At 42.8% G+C, this 12,977-nt stretch overlaps 1 protein-coding gene across 1 annotated transcript; it reads right to left on the minus strand.

Annotated features, from left to right (window-relative positions):
- Window positions 1-8,226: 8,226 nt before the first annotated feature.
- On the minus strand, window positions 8,227-10,833 carry LOC308096517 (lymphocyte-specific helicase-like; the record flags this gene model as incomplete). The annotated part of the gene is made up of 1 exon (XM_080443937.1): window positions 8,227-10,833. One exon carries the CDS (start codon window positions 10,831-10,833, stop codon window positions 8,227-8,229), a length of 2,607 nt encoding a protein of 868 aa, XP_080300063.1.
- Between the last annotated feature and the right edge of the window lie 2,144 nt (window positions 10,834-12,977).

Raw genomic sequence — 12,977 nt, forward strand, 5'->3', positions numbered from 1 at the left:
CCTTACTTTCATACTTTCAGAACGCAATAGTCAAGCAACACTAAATGCAACAAGGAGAAATGCTTAAACCTATGTATAAAGCCATTTATACATAGGTTTACATTAGAAATACTTCAATGAACATGAGCCTATGACCCTTACAAGAAATACCAATGGTTGCCTGTGATCTGTCTGCTGGGAAGTATTATTTGATCATTCTTAAATAGATAAACAAATGAAAAAATGTGTTTAAGTCATGCAGGTCAGATGCATGGGGAATATTATAATATCCATACCGGTTTCTCCTTCATACAACGCTTAAGTGATTGGTCAACTACGGTAGATATACAGTATATACAGCCAGGTTCTGTTTGGCTCAAACATTGAATTGTTTCTTAAGATGCCTCCTCAGAACATTTACATCATCTGCTATTGGTAGGTAAGTTGTGGATCATTCTGGAACATTGGACTCATTGAGGTGAGTAACAATAAACTTGCTTGAGCGCTGTGCACCTGAACTGATGGAGGAAGACACAAGATGGAGCAATGTATAACTATAACCAAACTGAAAAAAGAGCAGCAGACAATTCCTAAGGAGGTTGAGGAACCGAAGAATGCCACAAACGTAAAAAGTTAAAGCACAGTACCGTTGAGTCATGTGGATTAGACTGGTGAGCAGCTTCAAGTACCGGTAACTTGGTGTGCATATATCACTGAGGACCTGACCTGGAGTATGCACATAGAGTCTGTGGCAAAGAAGGCGAGGTAGCGCCTACATCATCACAGACACCTAAGGAAATTCAAGGTGTCACAGAAAATCTTGAAGTCCTTCTCTGCTACCCTCAGAGCTTAGTGGCAGGGAGCATCACCATCAGGTTTGGAAATAGGAAGGTTGTGCGTTCGGCTGAGCGTGCCATAGGGAATCACGGACGCCATTGTTGGATTTAAAAGAATCATGGGTCTGTTTGAGATGATGCGGGACTGGGAAGCGCTTGAGGTGTCTCAAAGCCCAGGGCTCTAGGCTTGGAAAAAGCATCTATCCGGCAGCTGTTAGAGTTATAAACAGAGACAAAAAGATAAATAAAAAAAACACACAAGGAAAAATAACAAAACATTAAGTGGGTTGACACTGAGAAACTCTAATCTAGCACGGTGTGATCAACCCAACATTGCACAATGTACATATACTGTTCAATGTTATCACCGCTGCTATAGTATAAAAGATACAGGGAATCTGTTATATAATATATAGATACACAGTATCTTGCATATGGGTCCTGTTGATGTGACTACTATTGTGGTCACTTTTAGTATATATATATACATAATATATATATGTATATATATATATATATATTAGGTACTGTTACTATGGCTGCTATAGTGTATATAAGTGTTTCTTGCTATAGCATATACAGTACACATGTTTTTCTACAGCTAAATGGTTCATCTATATACATACTTTTTTTCTCCCTGCCCTTATTATGTTATGCTTATATGTGGATACTGTTTAAGGCCTCCTATTTTTTATTTGTGTCTTTAGTTTTTTTATTAGTACTATATTGTCACTGTTGTTAGCACAGTTCTTTGTGAACCTCACAAAATTGCCCTTCACTTGTACCTGTATGAGTAGTGACTCTTGGTTCTTGGTTGATTAGAGGTCGAGAAAGAGTCTGGTCAACAAGCAATCCACTGCAAAGCTTGCCGTGAAACGCAGGCTATAAAGATATTCTTGTAACTTATGTCTTGTCCCTGTTGATAGAATCGCAGAAGCAGTAAACACAACAAACAGCAAGCGGAATCTTAGATTGCATCAACTCTACCATGGTATCAAAGGGCATTCCAAGATGGAAGGAAAATAAAATCGCTGATGGAGATGCCACAAAGTTTGCTCAACTACCCTGTGAGAAGCCTTGGCTGATAGGAATCCACTGTGTTGCACATTGGCTAGAAGTTATTTTAAAATAATACAATAACAATATTGTTGTACTATTATATAATATTACTATTATTTTAAAGCTTTTAATATTGGACTGGCTGATCTTCACTGTCACACTCCAGTTACAGCTTTGAGGTCAGCTGACCAGTTGCTTCTGGATGTCTCAAGTTCTAAACAAAACACCAGGCCTGTGCTGTGGCTCCCCCCACGCTCTGGGATAGCCTACCCCTCCATAATAGATCGGCCCAGTTCATAGAGGCTTTTAAATCTTCACTCACGACTCACATTTTCTCCTTGGCCTCTTGAACTCTTATTTGACCCTGGCCTCTTTACGTGTGTTGTTGCTGTTATGTTTTTGTTTCGTTTTTTCATTTGTGTAATGTTCTGTCTTGTTTTTCTCAATTGCAATGTTTTTTGCTTTTTATTTTTTTTATTTTTTACTTGTACAAGTACAACTCTGTGGTCCACAGTTTTAGATGTGCTTCATAATGAAGTTGGATTTGATTTGACTTTTGTATCAGCGCTGTTTGGAAGAGCATGAGAATGGTTTTAGCCTAACCTAGAAAAGTGTGCTCCTCTGAGTGCATATCTCCACCAGGCCAGGTTGCCTACCCAGGGCTGTGTCAGTCGTGGGGTGCAGCCACCAGGAGCTATTGGAGCAGTTTTGGACCTCTGATAGGCCTTTCAACATGCGTTTACAATTTGGGTATTATTGGATGTTGCATTCATGATACAGTATAGTGTTTTTTTTGTTGTAGGAAATAGGCCCTGCCCACAAATCTTTGAAGGCAATTACAGAGTGTATAAACCCTGTTAGAAAGTCATTGTCATATGACCCACAAGACCATTTGTGCCTAATATGGAGGTGGGGAGAAGAATAAATAAACGCTCGCACACTGTGGGCTCCAATGCAAGATGCTTTATTGCACCAAAAACAATCATTGACGTTTCGAGCACAAGGCTCTTCCTCAGACTGAACCAATCTGATACAACCCACAATACAATATGGGGGTGGGATTACATTTTGTCAACAAACAGTGACATTTTGTACCATTCGTGGCACCCCTATGGCTATGAAATCGCGTTTGGCTCTGCATTGTTTAGAGGCCCCTCAATGTGTGACTCAAATTTGGACCAAATCGGACAATGCATTAATGTTTTGTGGCGTTGTTTAGCCAAACGGGTCCCTACCACACCAGACCAGGCTCACAGAGCAAAAACATCGATCCCCACCCCCTGGAAGTTTACTGAAAGCAAATGTTTGATAACTGACATTATATCAACATCCTTAACTAGAAAAGTGCATTCTTCAGAGTTGTTATAGGCCAAAATGTTAGGTGGCCTCTTAAAGCCATAATGAGGCCAATTTGAAGAATTTGGGGTGGAGGTTCGTCCTTGGCCAACTGGGAATGTGTGTGCTAAGTTTCACGCCCATTGGTCGGGCAGTGCCAGAAATTAGCTGCTCATAGACAAGCAGACGGACAAAAGGACGGACAGGTGCAAAAACATATCTCAGAGCCTTCGGTCGTCCGGCCTGGCGGAGACAATTAAGCCATCAACTGTTTATCAGGTAGGTTAGCAGCACTGAGTTAATCATGTTTTACTTCTGTATGTCATAACCTATTGCGGTATTTAGTTTAACGTGACTGCTTTAATTTATTAATTAAATGAAGATAATGAATTTGAGCATTAAAAGGCAATTATAGTGGGCATTCCCGCTACCACAATGCTTTCACCTGACAGAGAGCTTAGTGACACCCAGCTGAGAGTGGCCTTTGACGGAAATGCTATGCTCTTCCCCAATGAGTCTGAGAGAGTCATGAAACAAGGCAGCTTGGACAGGTTTTATGAGCACGAGGACATTCTACTTTCCCTGTGTCCCCTTAAGGGTTTTCTGGAAGCCCTGGGGAAACTCCAGAAGTTCTAAGCCAAGAATACTGACTGTCCCATTCGCACTTAACCTGGTCACAGAGCACTCTGTATCCAGCTCATGGGCTTGGAGATTGACATGTGCCTATTTTTCTTTCCGCTGTTCAGTTGGGGATTCTATTTTTTATTGGACCAGGGGTCAACGTTTTTCAGGCCAAGGACCCCTTAGCTGGGAGAGAGACAAAGCAGGGACCCCCACTATATTGTTTCAAATTGTGCTGCATTTTAAACTTTTTTTTTTGCCTGCCATGCAACTCGATAAGACGCATTCAAAGCTAGCTCACCATAGCTTATTGTCTCATCAATGTGTGTTGACCGTTGAGAGAGTTGAGACTAGTTTGGAAGTAGCGTTAGGAGCTCTCCTTAATGCTGGGGACTGCTCAAAAATCCGACTACTCGAACTACGTGGCTTCCGTGCGGTTAGGGTTAGGGTTAGGGTTAGGGATAGGGTTAGTAATGTCGGAACAATGACATGTCGGAACAATGACATGTAATCCTTAACGCTATGTTACTTTTCAGCCATTGCCAGCATACCCCCGTTAGCGCAGCCTCTCAACTGTAGTAAAGATAAAAAATACACTTTCGCTACTCACCAAAACAAAGATGGTTTTAAGATGTTGAAAGCCTATACTTTCCTTAGTGGAAACATTCTGAGCCCCCCGTTTAAAATACACATTTTGGCCAGAAAAAGTCACATAGCGTTAAGGAGAACTCCTTCTAACGCTATAGAGCACCGAAGTCCTGACGTCACTGCCAATAGAGGGCACTGTCCCCCTGGTTCGTGGCTTTATTTTTAGTGGAATCTTAGATCACGTCATATAAGAACTGTGTTCCAAACATAAACACACCACCCCGGCGATTTTACTCATATGGATATGAAGCATTGACTGAAGGTGAAAATGTACACATTTACCCAAAAAGTCACACAAAAACGCTAGAAACGAGTCAAACGACCCAAAGACTACATTTCCCATGAACGCAGCTGCTGTAGGGACAGTGATTTCAGACCCGGAAGTGTAGTTCTTAAGACTTTTAAAGCAGAATTTATTCCATTTTCACCAGAAACAGGCTGTATCAAATATGAATTTGATACAGCCTGAAATGCCGGGGTGGTGTGTTTATGTTTGGAACACAGTTCTTATATGACGTGATATCTGGCTCTGGACATTTCAGTATTTCTTTAGGTAAATTACATCCAGATCCAGAGATATTCCAATGCAAATCGATGGGCAAGATGTCACACCAGGGCTGTTTTGTTAAGGTATGGGGGCAGTTTAAAGCATTCCATTCAATATACATTTCAAACTGCACAAAAGAATCGTAAAGAAAATAATATACAACCTGTGTTTCTTTTCATATTTAAATATCTTATCATTACAAGTGTATATTAATACCGTAATCGTAATCATTAAACCAAAAATTATGCCATTTATGTTACATCAGAAACATTAGAATATAATATAAACTACGAATGCATCTTGAACTCTGCTAAAACTGTGAGCCTGCGTCTCCTGCAAGGAATATGAAATGACAAGTTGTGATAATAATCATCACAACTTGAATTACAAGTCAATCACAATCAAGAATGAGTAATTCTTGATTGTATAAACTACATTCTTAAATGAAAGTCAAGCAAGTCTGATGCATGGAGAATATTTAAGGCATGATGATATCCATACCAGTTTCACTTTCATAAAAGTCTTAAGTGATTGGTCAACTAGTTAGATTACACATAAGTCTACTTTTGTTTTTGTTGCCAGACCCAGAGGGTCGGCCAACATGAGGCTTTGTCCCTATTTCGTCCATATATGGGGATAAGTGTCTGTCCATCTTTTGTCCCTCTTTCGTCCATACATGGGCATAGACACAGGCTGACACGTCATGTGAAGTCCGGCTTAGCCGTGACGTAGTGCTCTGATCTTATAAAGTACTTATTCTGGGTCTGGCAGAACCAGGTCTCCTGGTCTTGTTTAAATACATTCCTAAAGTGTGCTACTTTTCTCTTGCCTTATGACTCTGTTTGCACTTCTGGGTTTACTTGTAGTTGTTTCTGTTTTTATGTGAATGTTTGTTTATGTTGCAACTTTGTACTGCTGATCGTAAAAGAGATCTTGTATCTCAATGGAATTTTCTCCTGTATAAATAAAGGTTAAATAAAAAATATCTATTACAACATACTATACAGTATATATACACATATCACAACAATCACACAGAACACACCCTAGAACGTTTTGGATGAAAAAAAAGGTATAAGTAAAAAAAAAAGATCCTCCTTGCCTTTCAGGTTATAAGTTATCTTTTCCATTGGAGGACATTTCTTTCAGCATTGTCCAATTTTAGGGCTCGTTATATTTTTCAGAGAGTCAAGTCATGTCCAATTTATAGCACATTTTATACGACAAGCGCAGACTCAGAGAACTGCTGATCTGATCGGCTTCACACCGGCTTCAGCACCCTTCGGGTCCTTGGTGAAACACGGCGAGTTTGAAGTCAATCAAGTCAGTAAGCGTCTTTTATTGACTACTATGCCCGTTGGGAACGATGCCCCCTCTGGTTATACAGTAGTCGTCGTACTTGTTGTCAGAGTACTTAGTGCATCTCCATACACATTCCCATATATGGCCATATTTATGAGGGGGGAAAAATGCCCATATAAGGGCACAATGGATTATGTACCCATATATGGGCATGTAGAATGGGAAAAGCGGTTCTGGACAAGCACCGATCTGACCGACTTCACACTGGGCAACGCACTCCCGTGGTCCTCACGATACGCATTCCGAGTTTGAAGTTGATTGGTCAGACGGTTCTCGAGAAACTTGTACCCATTGTCACAGTACCCGCTGTACCAATCTGTCTGTCTGTGTCCCTTCTATGGCCATATATGGTGATCGTAATTGTCTGTCTCTGCCTGTTTCCCTTTTATGCCCATATATGGAGAACCTGACGTCATCAGTATATGCAGATATATGGGAATGCCCATATATAGGCATGTGGCGGTGGTTCTGGATTACTGGATCTCATATATGCCTATTGCCTATACATGGTGATCATGTATAGGCAATAGGCATATAAGTATAGGCAATAGGCTATACATAATGATCGGATCAGTGGTTCTGGACAACCGCATATCTGACCAACTTGACACCGGACACTGCAGTCCCTCTAGTCCTCTGCGCTGAGTTTGAAGTCGATTGGTCGGACCGTTCTCAAGATATGTGAAGGACAGATACACTCACATGCACACACATACGCAGAGATTTCACACATTTATAGTATATAGGGCAAATTTAAGTCTTATTCTAGTGGATTAGCTTGTTTACTTACAACAATAAGAATTGTTTAATTACTATAATTAGACTGTAGTTATATAGCAATAATAGTATTACAATTTTATATTTTGATACTTAAGCTGGGACATTTTTAGAAGTTCTGACGCATTGTGAGCTTGTAGACCGGCAGTTTTGGGCAAAGATATTCGGTGCGGAGGGAAGAAATGAGGGGGACAAGTACAGACCCCGGTCAACGAAGTACAGTGTTGAAAACGTTAAGGTACAGAATTAGGAAAATAAAATCTTACCAACAAGTTTAATCCACAAACAGCAGTAGTTTCAGGACATTTCCACAACAAGCTTTATTGTACATGTAGTTACAGTTTTTATTACCAGTGCAATTGATCCAGCCCGAGGTTTAATTTCCTTTGTTCTGTAAGTGAATGTTCTCAGGAGCACTGTGGGGGCTGAGCTGTCTAGAGGGTCTGTGTGCCTGTGAATCAGTGGATCCACATGAAGGCATACCGTTATTAGTTCCTGTCTCAGGTGTTTTTCTCTGGCTCTGTTTTGTCGTCTTGCCTTGTGTTAGTGGTTCTCAACCTTTTTAGGCTCCAGTATCCCCTTTCCTTGTCTGCTGAATCCACGTACTCCCTTTAAATGACTACACTTTGCAAGGAAACCATAGCTTTAAACAACAAATGGAGTTCCAATTACTGCCACCTGAGCAGATTTATTCAGAACTGTGGCCATAACATTTCACTAAGACCAGTTTTGATGTCAACATGTTCAAATTATGAGTAAATAGTTATTGCTTCTATTCAATAACAGTTGTGCTGGTCAAGTCTTCTATAAAATACATTCTTACATTTTCCACTTCCTGTCACGTACAGTTGCACATACCTTCAGTTGAGAAACACTATGTAAGCAATGTACATATAAATACCACTCACATAGTACTCTCACTGTACAGGGCTCACAGTGACCCAACCCCACCTCTGTCGGAGACGACACCTTTTGCTAATTGAGGAGAGGTCTGCACTGTATTTTCTTCTTTCACTGTTCACCAGAAACCAAAAAACAAAGGAGTGTGAACATCTGCTCAGGTCAAACCGATACCTCTGATGTCTCGTTGGACTCGATCACTCTGAAGACTCCCACCCTCTCCAGCTTTGAGGTCCTCTTCTCGTCCAGCAAGTCACTTCGATCCAGTAGGGTCTCCAGGTCCTTGTCACTAATCACCTTCCCCTCTATACTTTTCATCTCCTTTGCAGTGTCCCTGGTTTTTAACATTTCCATCAGCTCATCCAGATCAATACAGCTCTTAGGCTGGTTCAGTTCTGTCCGTGCTCCTTTGAACTTGTTCCTGTGGATGATCATCTGTTCCAGCTTTCTCTTGGCCGAGGCACGCTCCAGAATGGTCTGGTCAACGGTGCCGGCTGTCACCAAGCGGTACACTACAACCGGCTTGGTCTGTCCGATGCGGTGGCAACGATCCTGGGCCTGCAGGTCCGCTTGTGGGTTCCAGTCACTGTCAAAGATGATAACGGTGTCTGCAGCTGTGAGATTGATGCCCAGGCCTCCTGCTCTGGTACTCAGCAGGAACAGGAACACCTCTGGGTTCGTGGAAAACTTGGTCATGTTCTGATCTCTCTCTGCGTAGGACATGCTGCCATCCAGTCGGCTGTACTGGAATCCTCTCAGGTAGCAGTAATCCACCAGGAGGTCCAAGATGGATATCATCTGACTGAAGACCAGTACCTTGTGGCCTCTTTTCTTCAGCTCAGGCAGCAGTCTGTCCAGGATGAGAAACTTCCCTGAACTCGTAACCAGCTCTTCATCAATCTTGAACTCATGCGTAGTGGGGTCCAGTGGATACTCCAGCAAGTAAGGGTGGTTGCAGCACTTTCTCAGCAACATGAGGATGTTATTAAGCTTCAGGTTAATCTCGGCATCCAAAGGGGTCTGCACCTCCACAACAGGGCTAAAGCTTTCCTCGTACTCGTTGCAGGCCTTCTCCAGGTAATTCTCCATATTGCCGTTTGCCATCTGTTTGCCGTAGTTCACCAACTTCCGAGTTTGGCGATGTGGTCTGCCACTACTCGTCAGCTCCACTGGTTTCTCCTTCTCCTGTCCGAGCATCTTGGCGATAGTCTTGTTGACCACTGCTGTGTAGAAGGTGTCCTGTTTGACTGTCAGAGGAGCATAGACAATGATCTCCTTCTTGGGAGGAACATCCAGCGCCACGTCTGACTTCAACCTCCTCAGGAGGAATGGAGTCAGGATCTGATGGAGCATGCTCAGTATGTTCTGCTCCCGCTCATTGGCCACTACATTCTCCGCCTCTGCACGAATAGTGTCGATGTCGAACCACGACTCGAAACTCTTTAGGTCATCAAAGACCTCAGGCAGGAGGAAGTTGAGGAGGGACCAGAGCTCAGCCAAGTTGTTCTGCAGTGGTGTCCCCGTCAATAGCAGTTTGTTGCTGGTGGGGAGAGACTTCAGCTCACGCACCAGACGGCAGTTCAAGTTCTTGATCCGGTGACCCTCGTCTATGATCAGGTACTTCCAGGGGTAACACTGTAGCATCTTAATGTCAATCATGGCGATCTCGAAAGAGGTGATGACAACTGGACACATGTGGAGGGGGCCCTGAGGCCTGCCAATCTGCTTGAGGAGCTGAGCCCTGTCCTTCGGGTTGCCATGGTAGAGCTGTACAGTTACCTCTGGTGTGAACCGCTTGAACTCGTTGACCCAGTTGGGCAGGGTGGAGAGTGGGGCCACCACCAGGAAGGGCCCCTTCACCATGTTCTCGATCATCATGGCGATGTGGCCGATGCATTGAATGGTCTTTCCCAGACCCATCTCATCAGCAAGTATCCCATTGATACCGTTCTGCCATAGCATCCGCAGCCATTCGATGCCCTCTATCTGGTACCACCTCATCACCCCTCCAGAAAAGAGTGTGGGCTGTTGGGCAGGAACTGGCTGGCCGTTCACCTTCCTGACGGAGTCCAGGAAATGCTTGGTGTTGTCCTGCATGGTCTCAGAGAGACGGGCCTTCATGTCATTGTTAGAGTCTGTTAGCTTCTTGGCGTCATTCACATTCAGTGACCTGGATGCAGCAGACTGCTCCTTGTCCTCCGTTTTAATTATCTTTGCCTTGGACATGATTTCTTCTTTAGACATGACATCAGCAATTTTATAGCTGTCATCTCTTTTCCTTTTCTTATTGTCAACGTCCTTGGCTACTGTTCCGTCAGTGCTCTGTAACTTGATACCTTTCTTCTCAAGCCTCTTCTTCTTGCGTTTCTCCTCCTGCTGTTGCTGTTCCATTTTGGTCAGCAGGTAATTGGAATAGATGTTGCTCTTCTCCAGAAGGTGCTGCAACCTCTTGAAACGCAACTCATGAGACTCACCCTGCAAGGATTCCTTCGCCTTGCCCATTAACTCCTTCTCCTTTCTCTCACTTTCCTTCATTAACTTCTCCTCTTCCATTTCCATTTGCTTGGTGATAACTTCTGTCCCCTCAGATTTCACAGCGTCATTAAGTTTCTCCATAGAACTTATATTTCCTGTCGCAACACTGTGGCTCTGAACCTTGCACTCTTCCACATTGTCTGCAACAATGGTGGAATGCTGGCTGCCTCGTTGGAAACAACTGGAGTTAGTTTCGCCAATTTCAGCCAAGTAATTTGCTGATGCAGTCTCCATGGCTGTACCAAGAGAATCCACCAACTTGTCAGGTTTTAGGCATTGGGTGAATGCACTTTGAGATTCATGCTTTACAAGGCTCATGATTGCTGCCATGTCCCAAAGTCAAGAATATGAAGGCTAATTTGTTTCTTTTTCAGTAAAATTCATTCAGGGTGCCGTTCTTCTTGCGCAAAATAGCACTGCTCTCCCCCGTTGGGCAATGTAAACTATTTTATGTTAGTGGTGATCTTAGTTCCGACCTCAATTGTGATTGGCTGAAAGACATTGCCAATGTCTCCAACTTTGGAAATATATAGCTTGTTTATTCCTTTCCTGATGTCAGTACTCGTTGTCAGAGTACTTACTCTATGATGTCAGTTCATCTCACAGCTGTGGTGCATCAACTTGGAGGCCAAGTCTATGATGTCATCTATCCTATATTAAAATTGCTTAAGGGAGGGCCGGTCGGTTGGCCGGCGGACCTCTGACATCACGCTCATGTTACCGTGACTCAGCCAGAACCATATAAGGAGTTCCCAATGCAGCTACACACAAATATGGAGTGTGTTGTCTAACCTCGATGTGTCGTCATGGCATCAGGCGCAAACAAATCAGTCAGCTCCATATATGGGCACAAAAGGGGGAATGCCCATATATGGGCATATACTGATGACATTAGGGATCTCCATATATGGGCATAAAAGGGACAAGGACTGACAGATACAGAGATCTCCATATATGGGCATAAAAGGGACATAGCCTGACAGATACAGAGATCTCCATATATGGGCATATCAGTCGGATCGGCGGTGCGACGTAGGTGTGAGGGCCACTATGCGGCCTGAACCTCTAGTGATTTAAATTCTATGATGTCCGACACCCAGCGCTACCCAGGTTATTGCACAGGTGAAATAGTCACAAATGTCCCTGAGGCCAGTCTATGACGTCAGTTATGTGACGTCAGGTGTGTCCAGACAGACAGACTGACTGGCTAACCCCCTCAGTACCATGGAGTAAAAACAACACAGAGGGTCATATACTAGTATCCATCAGTTTCTTTATCGAAGCACAAGACCTTGACCCTTTTTCAACGTTATCTTATAATACCTATAATTGGTCCTTACTAATGCACATAAGATGGTACCATCTGGGATGTGGACCGTTCATAAACCTGCACCTGTACTGCAAGACAGCATCTCTTTTCAGAAGGATGCTATTATTTAATGAACAATAATGTCTGATTTATTTTTCTCAGTTGGAGTTGCTCTTTATTCATTTTGCACAGAGAGTAGCAGACATTAGAAGATGATGCTTACACAATTGTTATCTAAAACCCAAATACCCCCGCCCCATCCCTACTCATACTCCATTTCCCACCTACACCAATACTTGAAAGTTCCCACCGCGGCGCTTACCCAGAAATCAAACTCACACACGCCAGTACTGTATACCACCAGTACAAGCTGGGTATCAAGTGATAAAAACAAGTCAAACATCTAGAATCTAGAGGACAATATGGGGTAATGATGTTTCACGAAGCGCCTAATCTTAAACAAGTGAAACAAGTGAGAATTTGGACAGTTAAATGTTATTGATAAATCTAAAAAAAAAAAAAACACCAACATAAAGGACATTAAAGGACATTAAATGACGTATTTTCTATCAATTACACACCCCATGAAGCCTTGAATTCATGGATTTTTTCCCCTTTTTTTCCCGCATACCTAAGCCAATAATTTGATGACGGGTGTATTTCCGGTAGGAGACACACTCTACTTTGTGTCTCATACCGGATACATTAGCATCTTTTGGCCGGTAATTACATTATTGGCTTAAGAATGCGACAAAAAAGAAAAGAAAAAATTAATTCAAGGCTTCATGGGGTGTGCAATTGATAGAAAAGCGCTCTGCAGCTCACTGCTCAGCCTGTCCTCTACCACAGATTTGTCTGAGTGTGCAACCATCAAGACAGAGTCATCCACGTACAAAAAGAGATCACATGTAACAGCAGCTTAAACGTCATTAAATAAATTACAAATAAAGTAAGGGACCGTATACTTCCTTCCATGGTGTCCCCATGCGGGACACCAAAACAAGTCTTTTCACTTGAGAGAGTCCCATTTGAGTACGGTTTACAAGGTATGACCTCACCCAGTGCCATC

Source organism: Gymnoscopelus braueri (assembly GCF_963280865.1).
Source record: "Gymnoscopelus braueri genome assembly, chromosome: 12".
Taxonomy (NCBI): domain Eukaryota; kingdom Metazoa; phylum Chordata; class Actinopteri; order Myctophiformes; family Myctophidae; genus Gymnoscopelus; species Gymnoscopelus braueri.